General features: G+C 55.5%; 1 protein-coding gene across 2 annotated transcripts; it reads left to right on the top strand.

Moving 5' to 3' along the window:
* The first annotated feature begins 10,017 nt into the window (after positions 1-10,017).
* On the top strand, positions 10,018-22,700 carry SLC34A1 (solute carrier family 34 member 1). 2 transcript variants are annotated; one of them, XM_027605927.1, is made up of 13 exons: positions 10,018-10,065; positions 11,304-11,424; positions 11,568-11,717; positions 11,807-11,935; positions 12,007-12,150; positions 13,060-13,171; positions 13,295-13,490; positions 13,573-13,668; positions 18,629-18,698; positions 18,976-19,143; positions 20,379-20,495; positions 20,597-20,721; positions 21,402-21,905. In XM_027605927.1, exons 2-13 carry the CDS (start codon positions 11,316-11,318, stop codon positions 21,903-21,905), a joined length of 1,920 nt encoding a protein of 639 aa, XP_027461728.1. In that variant the 5' UTR covers positions 10,018-10,065; positions 11,304-11,315. The 2 variants fall into 2 exon arrangements, with proteins under 2 accessions (XP_027461728.1, XP_027461729.1); XM_027605928.1 differs by lacking the exon at positions 10,018-10,065 and having other exon boundaries at positions 11,316-11,424; positions 21,402-22,700.
* The last annotated feature ends 383 nt before the right edge of the window (positions 22,701-23,083 follow it).

Below are 23,083 nucleotides of genomic sequence, written 5' to 3'. Positions count from 1 at the left end.
GAATATGAGAGACAGAGAGAGGGAGGGAAGGAGGAAGGGGGGAGGGAGGGGAAGACCCTTCTGGGGAGCTGTGCCTCTGCCACCTGTCCTCATGCTGCTCCTCAGTCTCTGGATCTGAGTAGAGCACAGCATCTGGTTGTCCTCTGCTTCTAGTGGGGCTCGAGTGTGTCTCTGCAGACATGGCTGTGGGCTCCTTTGGATGCATTAAGGGCCTTGTGGAGGCTCCTGGTTGTTGTGGTGGGGGCAGGTTCTGTCCCTTGCCTGCTTTGGCTGGGTAGTCATCCCTGTCCCTAGGCAGCCCACACAGGGAGGGGGAGCAGGGAGGACCTCCCAGAAGGAGGGCCCAGCATGTGGGCAGAGAAGCCAGACTCAGTCCCGGTGCTGCTGAGACAGAGGAAACAAGGGGACATGGGAACCTCGAAGGGACACCTGGGGAGTGAGGGACCCTCCTGACCCCCTCAGGCAGGTCAAGCTCTCTTCCCCACTCCAGTTCTTTGTGCTTGCTGTCCCCTCTGCCAGGAACTGCGCGCCCCGCTGCCGTGTACCATCATGGCACCTCATTCTTGAAATTCCTGAGAGAGATCAGTGGGGTTTGCTGGCCCATCATGCCTTTCTCCAGAAGTTGGACCCGAGCCTTTCTCGGGGGCCTTCAGCCCTCTGCCCCCTCTGCTCATTTTGCTTGGCTGGGTTGACCAGACCCCCTAGCTGCTGGAGGGGGGCTCATGACCCAGGCCTGGCCAATCAGAGTTTGGTGCAGGGCTGATTCTCTGACCCCAATCAAAATCCCAGTCCTGGTCATCGACCATCTCCCGGGGATTTGAACAGAGGATATGCAGGGAGAGAACCTGCATGTCAGTGAAGCCAATGCAGGAGAGCAGGACTGAGAGATAGAAGTAGATTCTTGACGAAACTTACCTGAACAACTAAATTCACCCAGGCCTGAAGTCAGCCACCCCTAGACATTCTCATTTAGGCAAGCCAACACATTCTTTCTGTGTGCATGTGCCTGGGACTCTGGGTTTTCTAAGACCTGCAACCACAAAAGTTCTGCTTCATCATTCAGTTTGAACACCTCAGCGGAGCCTTCCCTGGTCACCGGATGCTGGGATCTAAACGTTTGTGTCCATCCCCCACCCCCCAACATTCATATGTTGAAACCCCAGTCCCAAGGTGATGATGGTATTGGGAGGAGGAGCCTTTGCGATGTGCTTGGTCATGAGGGTGGAGCCCTCATGAGTGAGGTTAGTGCCCTTATAAAAGAGATCCCAGAGAGCTCCCCCACCCCTCCCACCCTGTGAGGATGGAACAAGAAATTGGCTGTCTACACCCTGGAAGAGTGCTGTCACAGACACCAAATGTGCTGACACCCTGGTCTTGGACTTCCAGCCTCTAGAACTGTGAGAGATAAGTTTCTGTTGTTTATAAGCCACCTAGTCTCTGGTATTTTTGTTATAGCAGCCCAAACGGACTGATACAAGATATGAAGTGCTCCCCAACTTTGTTCTCTACCACGCTGTCTAGTTTTCTTCCTTCATAGTGCTCATCCCACTCTGTAATGACCTTGTTTACTTATTTACACTTGTTGGCTGACAATATGAAAAACATGCCCTGATGGCAGTGACCTTGTCCCTCGTAGTCATTGCTGTATCCCTTTGGCCTAGTGGGAAATGATTCCACAGCCTCAGATAGACCCAGTGAAGGACGTAGGGACAGCAGGGCAGTGGGGTCCTGGGCAGGGGACTGCATAGCACCAGGATCACAGTCTGTGGCCAGATGGGGGTAGGGAGAAAAACCCATGTCCCTTCCCCAATCAGCCGCAGAAACTTCCTTATAGTTCTGGGCCCTGGGGCTTCTCTCTTGGGGGCAGAGACACCTTTCCATGTGCCTAGATAGAGACGTGGGGACACCAGGTGAGAGATGGGTATCTTCCCAAAGTTGGCAGATCCTGCAGGCAAGCCCACCCTTCAACCACCCCTGCCTATCTGCAGACCCAGCAGTGATGCCTACTACTCTTAGGGACCAACAGATGCAATTACCCCATGATAGAGGAGGTCATGGGTCAGGTGGAAGAGCCTACATAGGTGTTAGCTCCTGCAGCGGGGAGGAAAATTCACATCAACTCAGGCCCCCAAGTTAGGCATGCTCCATCCTTTATCTCATTTTTGTCCTCATGACAAAATAGCCTGGTGGGGATGAAACCAAGGCTACAGGAAGGGAAGTGACGAGTCCAGGATCCTGCAAGGAATTTGTTGCTGGAGCTTGACCAGCACATAGGCTGTCTGACTCAGGGACACACACCAGGGAGGAACTCTGATGGGAAGCCGGCACCCTCTTGGGGGAGGATACGTTGATATGGCTGCTCTGGGGAGCAGCTTGGGAGTTTCTGCTAAAAATTAAAAACACACAGCATGTGACCCCAGCAGTATCACCAGAGAATCACTCACTCCCAGGCACAAGGAGCCCCATCCCTGCAGGGTTGTTTATGACCCCAAAACTGGCAAACAGACAAATGTGGGTGGGGGTGTGGTGTGGGGTAACAAAAAGGCGGTGGTGTGTCTATGCTCTGCAATACCACACAGCAGATAAAGAATTGGGTAGAACATGTCCTGCTATGGAAAGTTCTCCAAGATGTGTTATTGTTCGGTAAAAGAAAGTGGGGCAATGCCTATGACATGATACCTTTATATAAACCACAAACAGAGACATACTTATAAGGATACAGAAAGAATAGAGAACATTCTAGAAAGATACATGTCAAGCAGACAGGAAAATGGAGAGGGGACCAGGACTGGGGGTAGTAGACAAAGGACACTTTCACTTAAGCTTTAATGCTTTTTAAAGGATGCTAGTAAAATAATTATAATAACACAAACAACTTCTCAAGGCCACTTCTTTGTCACTCTGGCCCACCATCCCTTTCTCCAGAAGGAGAACCAACTCTTCCTTTGGGGGCTTCAGCCCAGCACCCACCTTGGCCCACTTTGGCTGGCTGCTTTGTCCCTCTGCCACAATCCCCCAACATGTCCCCTGAAGCTGTCCTGGGCTGAGGGAGACCCAGTTCCCTCCTCCCAGCTCTGCACTCTCAGAATCCGTCAAGGTCCTGGCCCTCACTGCAGTGATAGGGGTCCAGGCCCAGGGGCAAAAGGCACCAGCTGGTCAACCCACAGGCCATTTTCAAAGCCCCTGCACTGCATGGAGCTAGACTCCTGGGTGGTTGGGAAAAGCCATGGAAGCTGCTTCCCCCCCACCCCACCAGATGGGAAGCCTGGAGGGGAGTCTGCCTACCCACCCAGCACCCAGTGCGAAGGAGGGGAGAGAACACACATTTGCTGAATGCTCTGCAGTCCCCAGCACCCCCACCTTATGGAGGACACAGGCAGAGAGCGGATGTGACTGCCCTGAGGACGGCCAAAGGACCCAACCTCTGAGAGAGAAACTTGCTACCTGTCTCTGGTCCCCTTACCCTTCTTGACAGTCACGGCGACAGTCAAGCAGATGATATGGGATGGGCACAGGGCAAGCACAGAGCACGCAGTGACCTCGGCCCTGGGCCACGGTGGGGGCAGGTAGAGGCACCAGCTGCTCGCCTGCTGCCGGATGGAAGTGCTGACACAGCGGTGGGCAGATGCTCCCTGGGGCAGCCATCCCTACCCCCAAGAGCGATCACAAGGTGCACCGTGCAGAGGGCCTGGCCGGTGATCAGGTGACTCCAGTTTCTGGGGGATTAGAGGCTGGAATTCAGCTTTCACAGGGAAAGAAAGGCCCGGATGGGGAGGAACACACGTTGAATCAGACGCAGCCCAGGCCCATACGGCTGCACAAAAAACAGGGGCATCATTCATGTCCCTGGTGGTCCTGGCACGTCCAAGAAAAGCTGAAACATGAACACATGTGTGTATCCTGTGGCTCCCGTATTGCCTAGGCAAGGGGTGCTCTGTGACCATCTCAGCTCTTTTATCCAGAGAACTGGCTTGGGGGTCGAACAGAGGCAGAAACCCAAGGAGAAGCACCATAGAACCAGCATGCCACTTCTAGGCCAGCCCAGGATGCTGGCAGCCAGAATGAAGTCCCAGCCAGCTAAGACGGGCGGGCAGCAATAACCCCACTAGCCAAGTAGGCCCCCATCTCCCAGCCTTATTGCTGAGGGGCTGAAGGAATGGAGAAGCCAGACCCAAAACCTGGAGTGTGGAGTCTGCCGCTGGAGCTTGGAGCCTGGAGCCCAGACCAGAAGCTGGAGCCAAGAGCCTGAAGTCTAAAAACTGGAGTCTGGAGGGGCATCTGCCTGGCTCATTTGGTAAAGTGTGAGGCTCTTGATCTTGGGGTTGTAAGTTTGAGCCCTATGTTGGGTGTAGAGATTACTTAAAAATAAAATCTTTAAAAAAATAATAATAAAATAAAAACCGGAGACTGGAATCTGGGATTGGGGGCTGCAGCCCAGAACCTAGAGCCCGATGCCTAGAAGCAAGAGACCCTGCTTGGCTGGACATGGGATGCCTGAAACCGGAGCCAGGAGACTGGAGCTCAGATCCTGGAGCCCAGAACTTAGAACTTGCACCTGAGAATTTACGGTGCAGGGCTTAGAGCTCCAGGCCCAGAACATGGAGCTCAGGACCTGATGTCTAAAGCAGGAGCTCAGAGCTTCAGGTCTGGAACCTAGAAGCTGGAGCATGGGACGGCCATCTGGGAGTATACTGTCACCCTCAGGCCTGGTCCCTGAGGCCGGCATGAAGGCACAGGGCTGGAGCCATACTAGGAAGGGAGCTGCAGGGGAAGAGGTGATTTCTGAGAAAAGCCCAAAGCAACCTCAGCTCTTTTGGCCACAGACTTTGGCCTCATCAGTCAATGAGTGACCGGTGCCTGGGCCACCAGGATTAAACATTACTCAGGGCACTTATCCTTCAAACAAGGATGGGGCATCCTCAGGTCAGCTGCCCCTAACCTGGGTCCATGGATCTAATGTAGCCTGCGGCACCCAATCTGGACAATGGGGCTTGGATGGGAGAACATGGCAGGGCCCTGCTTCTTCTGTGCCAGACAGCTCAGATGGAAGTCCAGATTCTCCAAGAGAGGACAAAGTCAAGAGGGCCAGAGGAGGGAATGCTCTGTTCCCTAAGGAGAGGTGGGAGGTGGCCCCTAGTATGTCACCCAGCCCATTGGTGAGAATGGCTGCCTCGGCCACAGACAGAGCATGCCCTCATGCGTGTGCAATGCATGCTCATATCTGCGTCTGCGTGCAGTGGTGCTGGCCTGAATACTGGGGTGGAGCGTTCACGGCCGTGTCCCCCATGTGCAGCAGCATGCTGGCTCACTGTGGGGCTTATATGTTGGTTGGAGAAATAAACACGTTGGTTCAAGGAGACAGGAGGAGCACCGTTGTGGGATTACACTGGTCGTTAATCAGTTCTCCCAAAAAATCCAGTTCATGGAGGGATGGTCTAGCATGTTAGTTTTTCTTCCCTTGATTGTCCTCAAACCCTAGGTCCTGCAGAAAACTTACATGCAGCAAACCGTATGATTTAAAGGAGCCAGTGGATCTTAGCAGGGGATTACAGAAACAGCTGGTTGTGCCAATTTCCCCAGCTGGCTCCGTTCCTGGACCAATTACTTGTTCTTGGGATCGTTCTCTACTCCGCTCAGCAGTCATGCTGCTCCCGGGGAAACTGTTTTCATTGGCGTGACCAAATTCCCTATCTGTCAGTCTGTCACATTGGCCATGCTGTCTCGGCTCCCACCTCCTGCTCCTTCCCAACCCCTCACAAGCTGCCCCCGCCCCCAGTACTGCCCCAGGACAGCTTGCCCAGGTCACTAAATCCACTCTGTCCTCACCATACCTGACCTCTCTGCGGCATCTGACCTGGCTGATCAGGGTGTCTCCGTCTCAAAACGGGGGTGACCCTGGCTTCTGGGGCATCTACTTTTCTGTTCTTCTTCCCAATCCCTGTTATACCTGTTGGTTTCCTCTCAGGAGTCCCTCTTTTCTTTGCCCTCCCCCCAAATATGGGTGCTCCTCCAGGCTCAGCCCTGGGTCTTCTCTCTCCTCAATGTGCACATTCTCCCTTGGGGTGGGGGGCATCTTCACAGGCCACACCCGAGGCCCTTGAGGCAGGCAGGACACCAAGTCACTCTGGGCCCCAAGGCTGTGATAGGACACTGGTCTTTGTACGAACAGGGGCAGGTTTGAAAAGAGAGGGGTAACATAGTCAGAATTGCATTTTGAAAAGCTGGCTGGCTGCTACTTTGGAGACTGGATTGGGGGGCACAAGGGCAGAAGCAGGGAGAGCATTCGGTGAGAGATGGTGGACCGGACCAGGGAGGCGGCGACAGGCTGAGGGAGCTCCTGCAGAAGGGAAATGGGGAGCACTGGGTGACGGAGGAGAGACAAGGAGGTGGAGGAGAAGGACATGTCAAAGAAGCCTGCTCTGTTTCTGGCTCAGATCAGAGGACCACATGCTGCTCACTGAGGCTGGGAATGGGCGGGAGGCCCCGTCTGGGCTAAGGAGCACGTTGTGTGCCTCAGACCCACAGATCCAACTGCTCACACCAGAGGCACCTCAGACACAGTCTGTACAGATGGATCTTGGCATCTTCCCTCCAAAACTGCTCCTCCTCCTGGGTACCATTTCTCAGTGTGAGACACCGCCAACCACCCGGGCTCCAGGCCCAGAGGTCTGTGGGAGGCCGTGGCCAGAGTACCGGTAGGCAGACAGGGCAGGAGTCAGCGTTTGGGGGACATGCAGTCTGACACGGACTGGGAGGAGGCAGAATGTGAGCGGGAGGAGTCGAGGTGAACCGAGGGGCTCGCCTTCTCCACGCTCTCAGGAGTCCTGGAAACAACTCTGGTCAGCTCCGAGCACTGGCGCTTTCCTCAGTGCTCTAGTGGCCACCCTCCCAAATCCATTCAGAAGTGGTCGCTGTCCACAGCATTTTATAAGGTTGTCTCTTGCAGTGCATTTGATCGGTAACTGCGTCCTTCCCTAAACCCCAAGCTCCATGAGAGCATGGAAGGTAGACTTCAAAATTATCAAAGATCCTAACCTTATTAAAAAGAAGCACCCCTAGTTAATAAGGAGCACCTTGGATACAGCTGCTTCTGCTCCGGGTCTTACCAGAGCAGGGCAGGGGAGAGGAACAGGGCCTGTGGTCTAGGTCCCTGGACCCACTGTGGGTGGGGGTGCCCGGACCCAGACCGCCTTTGAGACCAATGTGACTTTAACAGGGCTTGTGAGCCCAAGGACAATTCTGACACAAGAACTCAGCAATGACCGCCTGTCCCTGGCTCAGAGACTCCCCTCCCACCCATGCACAAACCCCAGTCTTACCCAGATCACTCCCTCCAGTTTGGAGAGTTTCCGGGACACCCAAGCATTCGCTACATAAATTAGGGTTCAGGACAGGACATGATGCAACCATTAAAAACAACATTGGCACTGAGTGTAAATACACAGGGAAAGTAATATGTAATAGTAGGTGGAAAAAGAGCAAGATGCAGTCTTTCATAGACACTAAAATCCAAATAGGTTTAAGAGGTACAGAGAAAAGGAGGAGAGGCAGTGTTCTGTGACAACAATGTGTCAAAGAAGTAGGATTGTTTTTATTTTCCTTTTTCTATGAATGGAGATCTTTCTAGGAAGCACCAGGTGGCTGATTGCCTGCCTCAGTTCTCCAGAATCTCCCAGAACAGGTCATAAGGCTATATGGCTGATTTTCCAAACCAGGGCACTTTTTAAGTGAAAGGGAACTCTGGGCTAGCAGTCATCAGCCAGGACTTGGCCAGGCAAACCAGGACTTATGGTCACTTTCCCCAGAACCAATCCCAGCTGCACCTCTTCCTCCCACCTCTCCCTGATCCCCTAGGGGTATTGTGGCCTAAACTGTCAGAGCCACAATGTGGTGGGGCTGGCATCCAAACCCAGGCTGGCCTTCTTCTCTGCTCTCAACCACTTCAACAGAGACAACTCCCCAGTGTTCTGCAAATTAAGTACAAACTAGTTAACTTTTGTCACATTAGAGGAGAACTGTGCAGAAACGTCCATCTACCTTGATGGGAAAGGCTGGGTCTGTGTCACCCTAATATATGTGAGATATTGAATAGGACTGCAGCTCAGGGGGCCCCGAGCAATCAAAGGGCAACCGGTGAGCCAAGAGGAGTTGTTGACCTGAAATAGGGCTATGAATCTAGAGGAAGTGGGGCCATTCCCTCAGGGGGGACCCTGCAGCCATCCCAGGGACAGTGAGAGGGGCACAAGAGCATGAAGAGAACACACATGCTGAGGGACTCTTCTAGGCACTAGATGGGTCAGCTAGCTCACTGACTTCAACCCACTGCAAAAGAGCTGCTGGTTGCCATTTTTTTTTTTTTTTAAGATTTATTTATTTGACAGGGCGCCTGTGTGGCTCAGTCGTTAAGCGTCTGCGTCTGCCTTTGGCTCAGGTCATGGTCCCAGGGTCCTGGGATCGAGCCCCGCCTCAGGCTCCCCGCTTGGTGGGGAGCCTGCTTCTCCCTCTCCCACTCCCTCTGCTTGTGTTCCCTCTCTCACTGTCTCTCTCTCTCTCTGTCAAATAAATAAATAAAAATCTTTAAAAAAAGATTTATTTATTTGCGAGAGAGAGAGAAAACGAGCAGGAGGGGCCGAGGGAGAGAGAATCCCAAGCAGATTCCCCACTGAGCGCAGAACCTGATGTGAGGCTTGATTTCACAACATCTCACAACCCTGAGATCATGACCTGAGCTGAAACCAAGAGTCAGATACTTAACCGACTGTGCCACCCAGGTGCCTCTCTGACTGCCATCTTATAGGTGAAGTGACTTGCCTCAGCACCCCAGGCTGACTCAAGGATTAGACCAGGAAGAGAGCTGGCCTAGCCAATCTTGGCTCAGCGTAGAGAAGGAACTCAACTAATGTTCTTAGAAATGGATGGATAGACACATGATTGGCTGGCTAGGTAGATGGGCTGGGGGAGGTGGATGGATGGATGCATGCATGCATGGACAGATGGTTAGACAGGTTACTCGGACAATTGCCCAAGCTAGATTTTGAGTGGAACCCACCACAGCTAGATCTGTTCAACCTTCCTCCCGTAGAAGGGAATCTCTCTTCTCATCTCTCTTGTGAATCTGGGCCCCAATTCAGGCTCCAGAGTCCCATGAAAGGGAAACAAGCTTCTCAAAGTCTCCCTAAGAACCATCTCTGGGTTTCAGGAGTTTTGCAACAGACCCCATACCATCATCAGCCTCTCGATCCAGAAACCCAACTGTCATAAACTTCCTCTTTCTGCCATGCTCCTCCTCCCCATTCCACTGCCCAGGTATCCCTGGGATGCATCTTCTCCTTACCCGCCCTGTTCCACTTGATTCAGACCTCATCATCTCTCCTCTGGACCACCTCCTCAGCCTCTTGCTGGTCTCTCTGCTTCCAGACTTGCCCCTTTGACAGATAACCCCCCCTTAAAGAGACCATTCTAAAATGCAGAACAGGCCCTTCCTGATCTGAGCAGAGGCTCCACATTCTCTCAGACGCATCCTGGATTTGTGGTCACGCACTGGAGACCTTCCCTGACTCAACACTATGCAGCCTTTCCAGGTCCCTCTCCTGTTACTTCTTCCATCACATGCTCCTTCTCCTCCAAATGCCCCCAAGACCCACAGGCAGACCCACAGACATCCAGATGCATGGCAAGGCTACTCCACGGGGAGTCCTGTCAGGCAAAAAGGAGGGAAAGGGGCTGGAGCTCCTGGGACCCTGGGAATAAGGTGCCTAAGTGGCATCAGTGTCTCTGCCTGGGGGCAGAAGATGTGCCATGGCTGGGTTTGGGTCTCTTTCAGGCTGAGTTTCAGTGTGGGGAAAGGGAAAGCTTGACCACAGACTCCCCCAGCAGAGCTGACGATTAGTAATTAACTGGGAGGAATCTCAGGGGGGAGGTTAATTGGGGAACAGAGGGAGGGCAGCTAGGGTTTTGGGACTTTGCCCTTGACCCAAGGGTATAAAGAGGAGGGTCCCAGCTCTTTCTCAGGCCCCTGGGGCTTCCTTAAGCAGCTGAGCAGGAGTTGAAACACAGAACCCCAAGGTAAGCTCAGGGCTCCCCCCTCCCAAACCCATCCCCAAGTCTTAGTAGGCAATAACCTATCACCCTTGCTCCCTCTCCTCTGCCCTAACTGCTTCCTTTTCCTGTACCCATAACATCTTGGTCCCAGTCCAGCCTGGCTTACCCCCCCAAAGTAAAGAGGACTCATGCTCTTCCAGGGCTTGGAATTTAGCTCAGGAGCGCCACCCCCCCCCCCCCCCGCCAACCCCACCAAACAGCCAAGGGCCCTTGGGACAATATAGGGGTCTGGGGTATGGGTTGCTGATATAGGCCGGGGTACTCCCACCCCAACAACCAAGAACTCCCGGGGCAGTTCAGGGGGCCCTAAAGCAATCCAAGGGCTTCCCAGATTGGAGATAGAATGGGGAAACTTCCTTACCTAAACCAGTCCTGGTCTGAAACTCATTCGTGGGAGAAAGGCCATCAGTGTTCGTTTGTTGCTGGGAGGGAAGGAGGAAAATGGGGAAAGAAGTTCATTTGTGAGGGGAACCCAGGAACTTGGGATCCAGGCCAGTGGACCCTTCCCTGAGTGCACGTCCAGCTGGTCGCATGAGCCAGGTGTCCAGGGCTCCTCACGGCTCTCAGGATGACCAGAACTCCCACATGCGCAGACTTGGCCCACATCTGCAAACTCTGCTAACACCCGTCCCCTGGGCCCCTGCAGCTGCAGGGCACTCCCAGTTCCTTCCCCTCCCGGGGCCCCTGCACACATGCCCTTTTCCCTCGCCATCCATCGGGCAACTCCTACTCATGTTCAGCTCAGCTTGATTGTCTCTCCCCTCCACCCCTTGCCATGGGGAACTCAGGTGGCACTTGTATCTGTCATTAGAACACTTTGCCCCATTGCCACTTTCTATTTGAGGGATTATTTCATTGACCTCTGTCTCCCTGAGAGACTTGGAGTTTTCTGGGGGCAGGAGTTGTCCTTGGACTTAGTTATCGCTGTACCTCAGCATCTAGCTCAGTGCCTAGGACAGAGGAGATTCTCAAGAAATACTCGCTGAATGAATGAATACATGAATCTGGGCCGAGTACCTGAGTGTGCCTCTCTGGCATATGTGGGGGTAGAGGGTACGCTTCATTGGGTATGTGTTTGGAATCACACACTGTGGGTATTTGTGCATGTAAGTACGTGGGTGTGGATGTGGACGATGGGTGAGTGAATAGGTTATGTGTGAGTCTCCAGGATGCTGTCAGTTAGCATCGCTGCCGCCCCACAGTGTGTGCCCAAGATGATGTCCTATGGAGAAAGGCTGGGGGGCCCGACTGTCTCCCCACTCCCAGTCCGAGGGGGACACATGATGCGTGGGACAGCCTTTGCCTACGTGCCCAGCCCACAGGGTGAGTACAGCTCCCATCCCTGGACCCTGTGTGCCCACAGTTGCTCACGTCCCCGGTGAGGTCTCCACCCCTCTGCTGGCCCACCTCCCAAAACCTGCCTATCCCAGGGCCTCTGGGAACTCCTGACCAGCATCCCTCCGCAGTCCTGCATAGGATCCCAGGGACCCCCGCCTACGCCTTCCCCAGCCTGGGCGCTGTGGCCCTTACTGAGCACAGCTGCCCCTACGGGGAGGTTCTGGAGCGCCATGACACCCTGCCTGCCAAGCTGGCCCTGGAGGAGGAGCAGAAGCCAGGTGGGCCTGGGCAGGGGGTGGACAGCAGGGGCGGGAGCACTCAGTGCCCTGGCCCCTGGCCCCTGTGCTCACGACTGGCCCATCTCCAGAGCCTGGGTTGGCCCAGAAGCTGCGCCGGTCTGGCATGACCCTCCTCAAGGTGCCCCTGATGCTCGCCTTTCTCTACCTCTTCGTCTGCTCCCTGGATGTACTCAGCTCCGCCTTCCAGCTGGCTGGAGGTAGGGCCAGAGGAGGGGACTGGGACAGGGTTCCTGAAGGGCATCAGGCAATGCTGGCTCATGCTCCTCAGGGAAGGTGGCTGGTGACATCTTCAAGGACAATGCCATCCTGTCCAACCCAGTCGCGGGGCTGGTGGTGGGGATCCTGGTGACTGTGCTGGTGCAGAGCTCCAGCACCTCCACGTCCATCGTTGTCAGCATGGTCTCCTCTGGCTGTAAGTTGGCCCACCGGGGCTAGGGAAAGAGTGCAGGGGCCTGCGGGGGCTGGAGGGGGCTGAGGTGGTGTGTCTGGGCTGGCGGCCGGGGGGAGAAGTGGGGCCAGGGAGCTAAGGGCAAGGGCAAGAGCAGGACTCCAGCATCTCCCACTCTGTCTTCTAAGGCATGGCCAGGAGTAGTCTCAGCCAGAAGGAGTGCCTCAAGATCTGGAAAGGTGGCAAATGGGGAGTCCTGCCCCAGGAAGGCTCAGCTCCCTATCACCACATAGTCACTTACTCCATCGGCCAGGGAAACAGACTCTGCTGGAGATATACATAGGATTTATTGCAAGGAATTGGTTTACATGATTGTGGGGCTGGCTAAGCAAATCCAAACTCTGTAGGGCGGGTTGTTAGGAAGGACACGCTGGAACTCTTGGGTGGAAGCCAATGCTGGATAGACTCAGTTTTGCTCTTAAGGCTTTTAATCTCACTGGATGAGGCCCACCCAGATTATCCAGGCTAATCCCCTTTACTTAAAGTCAACTGGTTGTAGAGGTGAATCACACCTGCGGAATACCTTCACAGCAGCATCTAGACTAGTGTTGGATCAAATGACTGAGTGCCATAGCCTAGCTAAGCTGACTCACGAAGCTAACCATCACACTTGTGTACATGTACACACACGAGCACAGATCTGCATTTGCATGCAGGACATGGGCCCTCATATACATATGTGCACACGCAGTGCATCTGCTCACCGTGCACGCACACACATCACATGTGCCCGCATGTACCTGTGACACCAAGGCTGGGCAGCATCGTGGCAGGACTGGGGGCTGGGACATGGGCAGCAGGTCTGGAGGGAGATGTTGCAGGGGCAGGAGCTGGGTGGCCCTCACACAGTTAAGAGGTCCCCTCTTCTACTAGTGCTGGAGGTGAGCTCTGCCATCCCCATCATCATGGGCTCCAACATCGGCACTTCTGTCACCAACACCATCGTGGCCTTGATGCAGGCGGGGGACAGGACTGACTTCCGGCGGTGAGGGGGTAGAGTGGTGAGGGGCCTGTGTGTGTCGGGGGAGGGTGGTCCCAGGTGCCAGGAGCCCCCAGCATAAGTGCATCCTGGCCCCGGCCTGCCCTGCAATATGGCCTCCCTGCCCAGGGCCTTCGCAGGGGCCACGGTGCATGACTGCTTTAACTGGCTGTCGGTTCTGGTCCTGCTGCCCCTGGAGGCTGCCACTGGATACCTGCACCATGTCACTCGACTGGTGGTGGCCTCCTTCAACATCTGTGGCGGCCGCGACGCCCCTGACCTGCTCAAGATCATCACAGAGCCCTTCACCAAGCTCATCATCCAGGTGGGGCCAAGGCTGGCATGCGGTGGGGGCTGGGGGGGATAGTAAGCACCCCCTCTCACCCCCACCCACATCTTGCACACAGCTGGACAAGTCTGTGATTACCAGCATTGCCACCGGCGACGAGTCCCTGAGAAACCACAGTCTCATCCGGATCTGGTGCCATCCAGACCCCACAGAGGTGAGTCTCGGGCCTGGCCACAAGTAATTCTGTGCCAATCCTTCCCAGTCTCCCAGTGGCTTGAGGCAGCTATTACCAATCAACTCGAGTCGCATGTCATCGATCTAGCCCAGTGGTTCTCAAAGTGTGGACCAGCAGCTCCTGTAGCACCTGGGAACCTATTAGAACTCCAAGATATTCAGCCCTTCCCTAGACCTACTAAGGTCTAGGGAAAACATATCAGAAAGAACTTGGGGGGTGGGACGCAGCAGCTTATGTGTCAACAAGTCCTCTAGGTCTGCTCCGTGCTCAAGTTTGAGAACCACTGATCCGGCTCTACCTTCTGGCTTCACAGGTAGAGGACAGGCTCCGAGAGGCTTGCCGGAGCTTGTCCTGCCATTTCAGGGCCCTGAGGACAGGTCTAGCAGTCTAGGGCTCTCTTCTCCCCGCTAGGGTGCCAGGGGGAGTCGTGATTCAGCTGTGCCATGTTTTGAGGCCCAGATAACATGGGGAGGAGGCGGTGAGGAGGTTATGAGGGTGCCTGGGGAAGCTGAACAAGCAGGAACAAGACAAGTGGGCCATGTGGAGACCTCACTGGAGACACGACAGCCACTGTACTCTCGTCGGGGCTCCTTCCCTAGGAGACTGCCACGCATGTGTCCATGAGTCCTTCTGCACCATTTCCCCGGAATGGAGATGTGTTTGGACCAGTAGCACACCTGTGGACCGGCCATGACACCAGGCTCACAAGAAAGCAGGCCATTGGCATACTTTCTCACTCAGCCAGGGAAAGGGAAGTGCTTCATCAAAACCATAATCCACAGTATTTGCTTCTCCTTAATTATCACATACAAGAGGCAGCTCCATTCAGAACAGAGAGAAGGAAACCTGAAGTCCAAGGCTCAGCACGGCCTGGACCCCTCATCCTTCCCACTTGCTACTTGATGTCACCGGCCCTTGATCCCAGCGTGAACAGAGAGCATCCTTTCAACCCGCCCTCTGTGTGGCTCCTTCGCATCTGAGCACCTGAGCATCTGAGCACCTGAGCATCTGAACATCTAGGCCTCTGGGCATCTGAGCACCTGAGCATCTGAGCAGCTCTGGTTCAGCACTTCTGAGAGTTCTAGGCAGTCTGACATCAAAAAGCTCATGCGGGCAGCCTTAGGCTGGCTTTGTGACCCCTCAAACACAGTGCCGCCTTCTCACCAGCCCCCTGGGCACTCTCTGAGCTCTCTAAATTGCCCAAATCCTCTTCACTTCATAGCAGAATCTGGATGACACAGAAATCACACCGCTTGATCTTTACAGGAAACAAGCCACGGGAGGGAGCTCCTGGGCTTGTGGAGTCCCTCCCTCGGCTGACAGAGCTGCTGCCCACCTGCAGCCGCGCCCAGCAGCTCGCCCCTGGCAACATTGCACCGGACGTAGCCTGCCCCTGACGGAATCCTCACGAAGTGTTGGTGAGGTGGACATGAGCATCCCGTCTCCCACTCATGTGAAGTCAGCCATCCAAGTTCACTTGGCGGGGGGCTGTCCCCACTGCGCCCTACGCCACTAGCCTGAGCACTGGCCTTGCAGCCCAGTTCCCCTGGAAGAACAGGTCCTCCAGAGCAGTATCCAGATGGGATTTCCCGGGCTTGAGAGTAGCTGAGGGGTGGCATCCAAGCTCCCTGTTCTCACCCTCTCTCGAGGTCATGTGGAACACGGCTCCGCAGCCCAGTGCCTGCTCCGGCCATGTGTACTCGTGGCTCCTCCTGCACCAGACTCCAGCTTGTTCTGTGGCCACCGAGTCTCCCTTCCAACCTGTCCTTGTGGCCTCCAGCTTTCACCCAACTGGACACCCAACTTCGCCCAAACCAGCCTCCGAGGAACCCAGTCACCAAAGACGGTATTGAGAATCTGACGGTTTCCAGATGGTGGAAGAAAACCCAGACGCAATTTTAATGTTCCAACACCTCTTGACCCTCCAGGCCTACCCCTGTCCTGGGAATTACCTTCTTATGTACTCACACTATGGATTGTCAACCATACTTGCCTGGCTTAAACAAGCATCCTTTGAGGACTTGCAACCAGGGAAATAGGATTTATCACTGGCCCATTTTACAGGCTCAGAGAGGCTTGCCCAAGTCCATACCATTGAGGTAAAATGAAAATCCTGGTGGAATCTGGAGCCCATGCTTCTGAACCCCCATCTCGCTGCCTCTTCCAGAAGCCAGCCTGGTGTCCCACCATATGTGTCCATTTCCCACTCTGCCCATGGGGCCTGAATACCGCCAGGCGACCGAGACGGCTCCAGGGGCGGTAGGTGCTGCTCTAAGAAGGAGTTCTCCTCTTTGCCACCAGATGGCGCTGCTAGCACGGTGATTTCTGCTTCCAGAAAAACAAAGCCCTTAGAGCCCCTCTTCCCCTGCAGGCTGAACTACAGCACAGGCCCACATCCTGTGTGTTTCTCCCCAGGGAAAGGATTCTTGGAGCCTGACAGTGTTCTGTGAGCTTAATCATGTCCTTCAGTTCCTACTGGCACTTAAATCCTAACTCTCTTCCAAGATTCCTCAAAACTAGCCCCTGGGAAGAGGTGGGCAGCGTTATAGACCTCAGGCTGCAGGGAAGGAAATTGTGGCCCAGAGAGGTTAAGTGTTTGGTCCAGTGTCACACAGCTGGGAGTGGCTCAGCTGGGGTTTTAGCTTAGGGCTCCTGGGGCTCATTTATTCTGTTCTTCCCACAGATTTCACCACCCCCAGGCCCAGGAAGGATGGGCACATCTAGGGGTATGTTCCAGACCCTGGGCTGCCCAGTTATTTGTCAAGGCTAGAACTCCCACCTTCCTGACAAGGAAGCCCTGGGCCTGCTCCCTCCCCTCGCTCAGTACCCACCCCAGCCTGACTGTGCAGCCTACCCACTCTCTGGCATCCCCACCCCTACTCCTCTCTCACACTTTTCAGTCTCTGCATCCCCCACCCCCATCCCTATGAGCTCAGCCAGAGCCACACAATCCTGGCAGGAAGGTCAAGTGTCAAAACCCTAGGGGCCTTAGCCCTCAGCCTTGCCCTGCCCTAACACAGCCAGCCCTGAGTGGGACACCCCCCCACCCCCGGGCCCCATGAAGTTCCTCCCCTAAGAGACCCTAGGCCCAGCCAGGTCAGTGGGGCACAAGCTGGTCAGGCACGCATTCATCTCAGGGATTACCTGCCTCCCAGGGCTCCAGGCTGGTTCACCATGGTCTTCCCCAACAGGGCCAGGACCCTGAGACACACCAGCAGGAGCCATTGATCCTGGCCTAGGACGTCAACCTCACACAAACACATAAGCACACACCCTTCCCACTGTTTGATCCTACATGGGCCGAGGGACTGAGGGGATCTAATCCTGATTAGGAGGCACATGTCTTACTGAAGACTTACCATGAGATAAGCCTGCGGAGAGCACTTCACACACATTTTCTCCTGTAACCTTTACAACAGCTCTTTTGTTTTTTAAGATTTATTTATTTATTCATTTGACAGAGAGAGAATAAGCAGGGGGGAGTGGCAGGCAGAAGGAGAGGGAGAAGCAGGCTCCCCACTGAGCAGGGAGCCTGATGAGGGATTCGATCCCAGGGCCCTGGGATCGTGACCAGAGCCGAAGCAGACGCTTAGCTGACGAGCCACCCAGGTGCCCCTTTATAACAGTTCTTATGTCATCCTGCTTTAAACAGGCTCAGAGAGGTGGCATGACTTGCCCCAGGTTGTTGGTGTAAGAAATGGGACTTGCTCAGATCTGCTGGATGGCAAACACACGGCTCTCCCCCTTACACCTGGCTCTCTCCCACCCTTGCAGCGCTTACCACCGATTTTCCAGCCTGCTTTTCCAGCAGAGCCCCCCAGAGACTATTCTCTCCTGGTTTCTCAGCTTGAAGCTGTGGCCTGGGTTTGAGGGTGCCCCCAGGGCCCTGGTTGGGCCAGCTAGAACACAGACGAGCACACTGCCCCACTCACACTCATAGCAGCTCAGGCCCCTAAGAGAAACCAGATTCAAAGCCGGGCACCAGAAATAGTTCTTATCCCTATCATATATTTTATAAATGACATGGTTCGGAATAAACCCTAAAGGAGCCATGGCACTGAAGTGCCGCTACCCCGCCTGAGACACGACCCTCAGCACAGGGGAGGTCCGGGGCTGTGGGATGCAGAACTTCCTGGGACCAGGGCCCATATCAGCTCCTAGAGGCGGCAGAGGGTGAATAAGGAAAAGTTGTAGCTCTGGCGTTTTGCCTGGAGCCCTGGGAGTAAGCATCCCTTTCTGGGGCTCAGTTCTTCCTTTGGGAGATGGTTTCTCCTCATCCAAGGTCAGCCCACTCTCTCCTTTCAAGGCTGGGATCCTGAAGGAAAGATAATCCTCCCCAGTGGCATTTAAGAAAAAAATAATTCCTCAGACCAATGAGGCTGCAAAGTAGTGGTCCAGACCAACCTGGCCCTCACATAATTGTAAAGTATGGGGTTTCTCTTGTAGAATTGGGCCATTTGGCCATGCGGGGCTACTTCCCTGGATGGTGACACTGGCCTGGAGCTGAGGGGCTGCTGCCCCTATAGGCCCAACACACACTCCTCCACCACCCCACGCTTAGCCTGAGCCCCTCATTTAGGCTACCTGCCTGGCCCTGGGCCCTCTGAATTGGGGGGCCTCTCCACACTGAGGAGTAGGTGGGGGATGGAAGAAGTGTGGGGCCTGGACTTCTGCCCACCGATGGTCCCCCCACCCCCTGAACCCTAACTTCTCCCATAAGGATTTTTTTTTTATGATTTTATTTATTTGACAGAGAGAGACACAGTGAGAGAGGGAACACAAGCAGGGGGAGTGGGAGAGGGAGGAGCAGGTTCCCCACCGAGCAGGGAGCCCGATGCGGGGCTCGATCCCAGGACCCCGGGATCATGACCTGAGCCGAAGGCAGACACCTAACGACTAGCCACCCAGGCGCCCCTAATTCACTCTCCTCTTAATCTAGGCTCCCACCCCCATGCCCCGGGCAGAAGCCAACAACAGCTGGACGGTTGGAAATGCCACCATGGAGAAATGTGAGTGCCTGCATCATGGGAGATGTGTGGCATGGCAGGGGCAGAGCTGGGCGGAGGAAGGTCTACCCCCCCAACCCCCACCACTGCTGCTACCGGGCCCAGGAAAGCTAGCTGTCAACCAGCTCAGCTCCTGGGCTTCGGCTAGGCCCTGCTGTTGAAGCTGAAGGAGGCTGGGGTGGGATCTTAGGCTCCACTCCCAAGAGGGCAGCAAAAGTGGGGGGCTGGGAACCAGTTGTAGGCATTCAGCTCTCAGCAGCTTGACACTCCCCCCTGCCAGGCAACCACATCTTCGTGGACACAGGGCTGCCTGACTTGGCCGTGGGGCTCATTCTGCTGGCCGGCTCCCTGGTGCTCCTATGCACCTGCCTCATCCTCCTCGTCAAGATGCTCAACTCTTTGCTTAAGGGCCAGGTGGCTAAGGTCATTCAGAAGGTTATCAACACTGGTGAGCCCCCAAGAACTGGGTGTGCGGGCCCCAGGATGGGACCTTCCAAATCTTACTAAGTCCCACCGCTGCCTTGCTGTGTGATCTGAGTGAAGCCCTGCCATCTCTGAGCCTCGGTTTCTCCCTGTGAACAAAGAAGGGGTTGGGTTGGGTGTAGATCTCAGGCTCCCGAGGTGCTGGCAGCTGGGGATCCGCAGCCGCCTCTGGCTGTGGTTCCATTCGAGTAGGTGGCTCAAAACAGATTCTCAGAGGCCACTGACTCATTCAACAAGTACTCACAACATCCGTGCGCCCAAGCACGGGGTAGTGCCAAGGATACAGAGCTGAGCCACAGAGATGGATCCTACCTTCAGGGGACTCCCAGCCCAGAGGAGGAGATGGATGTACAATGAAAAATAAATGGTCCAGGGGGGATACATTCAGATAGAGGAGTGACCGCCAAGGAGAAAGCAAAAGTGACAAATAGAGAATATGGAAGAAGCTGCTTTCAATGGGCAGTCAGCAGTCTCTGTGAGGGAGCCAAAATGAGGAGTAGTAGTCAGATGTGGCTGAGGGGTGTTCGGTGCGGAGGGAACAGCAGGTGCAAAGGCACAGAGGCAGGGACCAGCTGGGCAGAAAGGTGGCCAACAGTGCGGTGGGAGCTCATTGAGCGAGGCAGGGAGAGGTCGGCAAGGTAACAGGGATGGAGCAGACCACGGGGCCCCCACAGGCTGTGTTCAGAGGCTGGACTTTATTAAGGGTAATGGGGGCCCTTGAAGGATTGGGGCAGGGGAATGACACCATCTGATTTTCATCTCAAGCTTCATTTCAGTCTTTGGGGACAGTGCCTGGCCCTGGCAGAGGCTGCATAACAAATACTGGAGTCAGGTGCCTTTGTGGATTCAGGGGAGCTTAGGGACGGGAGAAACAAAGTTGGCCAGAGGGCCAAGGGTCAGGGAGGGCTTTTCAGCAGCTGTGGTATCTGCACTGAGCCCCAAGGAGGAACATGTAGAAGCAAGAAGGATATTCCGGGCAGAGGGAACAGTCGAAGCAATGATGTGAATGAACCAGGCTGAGAAGGGCCTTTAACCCAAAATCAAGGAGGGCGAGTAGAAGCCACTGCAGTTGAGCAGGGGACTGCACTGACAAGGCCCCACCTGGAAGCAGGCATCCAATCCCCTCCTCCCTAGGGGAGGCCCTGGCTACTCTGTCAATGCCCTCCTACTGACCCTGCTGGGACGGGTGTGTCCTCGCAGACTTCCCCGCCCCCTTCACCTGGGCCACAGGCTACTTTGCCATGGTAGTGGGTGCCGGCATGACCTTCGTTGTCCAGAGCAGCTCTGTGTTCACCTCAGCCATTACCCCACTCATTGGTGAGTGCCCATGGCAAGGCGGAGCGGGGGATGGGCAGGCTGGCAGGGAAAGGGCTGAAGGAGGGGCCTGGGGAGAACCTATCCTCTGCGTCTGCCCCCAGGCCTGGGTGTGATCAGCATCGAGAGGGCCTACCCCCTCACGCTTGGCTCCAACATTGGCACTACCACCACGGCCATCCTGGCTGCACTGGCCAGCCCCAAGGAGAAGCTGTCCAGCTCCTTCCAGGTGCGTCTGGGAGGGTGGCTGCCAGGGGCAAGACAGGGCTGGGACTGAGTCATGGCAGCTGACCCAGGGTGGGACACCATGTAACAAAGTTTTTGACTGCCTACTAGGGGCCACCCACTATGCCAGGCTCTGTGGAAACCACACAGGGCAAAGTCGGCCTGGTGCCACCTCCAAGACCTTAGCACCTACCAGGCACAAATTACTCAGATAATCACACAAACAACAGCTAGTGGGATTTGCACTCTGAGGAAGGGCTGCAGCACGACAGGGGCTGGCCCATTCTTGGGGTCGAAGGACAAGTAGGGGGGGCAGATGGCAAAGGGGTTGCTGTTCTAGGAGCAAAGGAGTAATGACAAGCCTGGGGCTGGGGCCAGGCCTCGGACCAATCAGAAGGCCAGAGCTGCCGAGCCAGAAACTATTATGCATCTCTTTGCTGCTGGGTTTGGGCAGGATCTGCTGGGCAATTTGCAAGAGGGGTCAGTGGGGGGAAATGTATAGCATTAGGGTAGCATTTATTTACCACCTGGTCCAGAAGTGTGTCTCAGTATTTTACTAGGAGCACATCAGCTCTGACTTTCCTGCTGCCCAGGCCAGGCCAGGCTCCGCTTATCTACCCCTGCTGGCATGACGGGGAGCCAGCGCCCACACCCACCTCAGCCCCTCTGCCCTCTCCTCTACAGATTGCCCTCTGCCACTTCTTCTTCAACATCTCGGGCATCCTGCTGTGGTACCCGGTGCCCTGCACGCGCCTGCCCATCCGCATGGCCAAGGCGCTGGGCAAGCGCACCGCCAAGTACCGCTGGTTTGCTGTTCTCTACCTCCTCCTGTGCTTCCTGCTGCTGCCCTCGCTAGTGTTCGGCGTCTCCATGGCAGGCTGGCGGGCCATGGTGGGTGTGGGCGCACCCTTTGGGGCCCTGCTGGCCTTTGTGGTGCTCGTCAGTGTCCTGCAGAATCGCAGCCCCAGACACCTGCCCAAGTGGCTGCAGACGTGGGACTTCCTGCCCCGCTGGATGCACTCCCTGCAGCCCCTGGACCACCTCATCACCCGCGCCACTCTGTGCTGTGCCAGGCCTGAGCCCCGCTCCCCTCCGCTGCCCACCAGGGTGTTCCTGGAGGAGCTGCCCCCCGCCACCCCGTCCCCCCGCCTGGCAGTGCCTGCTCGACACAATGCCACCCGCCTCTAGCCTGCGGCCCGAAGTGCCACTGGGGGCAGGGAAGGGCCTGTGCTTGGTGCCCACTGTGGAAGGGCAGAGGGGTGTGTCCATGCACTGTGGGCATGGGCCTGTCCTTGTGTGGGTCCTCAGAGGTCTGGGCTTGTGTGACTGAGAGTCAGTGTGTGGTGTGTGTGGGGGCATGTTCAGGTGAGACTGTGTGTCATCCTGCATGTGTGGACTGATGCACCTGTGGGGAGCTGTGTGCAGGCTGCGGGGTACCTGGCTATGATTTTGAGTCCTTGACCCACAAGGGGGTCTTGTGGGGAGGGCTGCGCTTGGTTCTCCTGTACACACGTCTGACTCGGCGGAGCGGGAGTAAGGGTGGGTCTGCGGACATGACTTGCAGCTGTTTGTTCGTGCAGAGATGTGGGTGCCTGAGTCACTGGCTGAGTTCTCACCCCTCCCGGTCACCTCCCTTCCTCCATTATACCACTCTCCTCATCCTCACCCGGCTGTTCTGCAGCACCGCCACAACCCCCTTTCCCGGTACTGCATGATGAAAAAGGAATTAAATTCTCATTTTGCATTTACAAGTCTGTGTGCCCTCCATCTGGGGAGGGTGGTAGACCATGGCTTGGGGTTCAGCAGCGCTATTTCCTGCAAGCTAACCCCAACAATCCACCTAACCCTGCCTTAATGAGTCCAACCCCTGATTCAGACTTCCTGGGAGTCCCTCGTAGGGCCTGGGACCACCCCAAGGCAAGTATAAGGAGGGTTCTCTGCGCCATCCCCACCCACCCCATCCAGCTGACTTCCTCTAGTCTCTCCCTGCCTCTGGACTCCCCTCCCCTTTCTGGGATAAGATTAGTGTTCCAGAAAACTAGTGACAGGTGGGGGCTTGTCAGGAGACACTGAGGTGGGGCAGGGAAGGTGAAAATGGGCAAGAGAGGCCATACCCTGGGCCCCAGCACATATTGGGCAGCGACCAGCCACCCTCCCTCCCACCTTTGTCCTTTACCTTTGGGCAATAAACCGAGCCTCACTTAAACCCATCCAAGATTTTCAATTCCTCCTTTTCCACAGGGCCCCTGGAGCTGAGGCCTGCAGAGTGAGGGTCAAGGGGTGGGCGATACCTAAGTTCTTCTTTCTCCAAGGGGGGAGGAAGGCCCTAGGGCCCCAGACCTCATTGTGATGGTCTTGGACATGTG

The sequence above is a fragment of the Zalophus californianus genome, chromosome 5 (assembly GCF_009762305.2).
Source record: "Zalophus californianus isolate mZalCal1 chromosome 5, mZalCal1.pri.v2, whole genome shotgun sequence".
NCBI lineage: Eukaryota > Metazoa > Chordata > Mammalia > Carnivora > Otariidae > Zalophus > Zalophus californianus.
The sequence above is the reverse complement of the archived record's forward strand: the minus strand, read 5'-3'. Positions and strand labels throughout refer to the sequence as shown.

Bases quoted from the DNA above. Each gene is read 5' to 3' on its own strand.
- SLC34A1 (XM_027605928.1), top strand. From the start codon at position 11,316: ATGATGTCCTATGGAGAAAGGCTGGGGGGCCCGACTGTCTCCCCACTC. The intron at 11,936-12,006 runs GTAGGGCCAGAG...CATGCTCCTCAG, and splicing joins CGCCTTCCAGCTGGCTGGAG to GGAAGGTGGCTGGTGACATC. The intron at 13,172-13,294 runs GTGAGGGGGTAG...CTCCCTGCCCAG, and splicing joins GACAGGACTGACTTCCGGCG to GGCCTTCGCAGGGGCCACGG.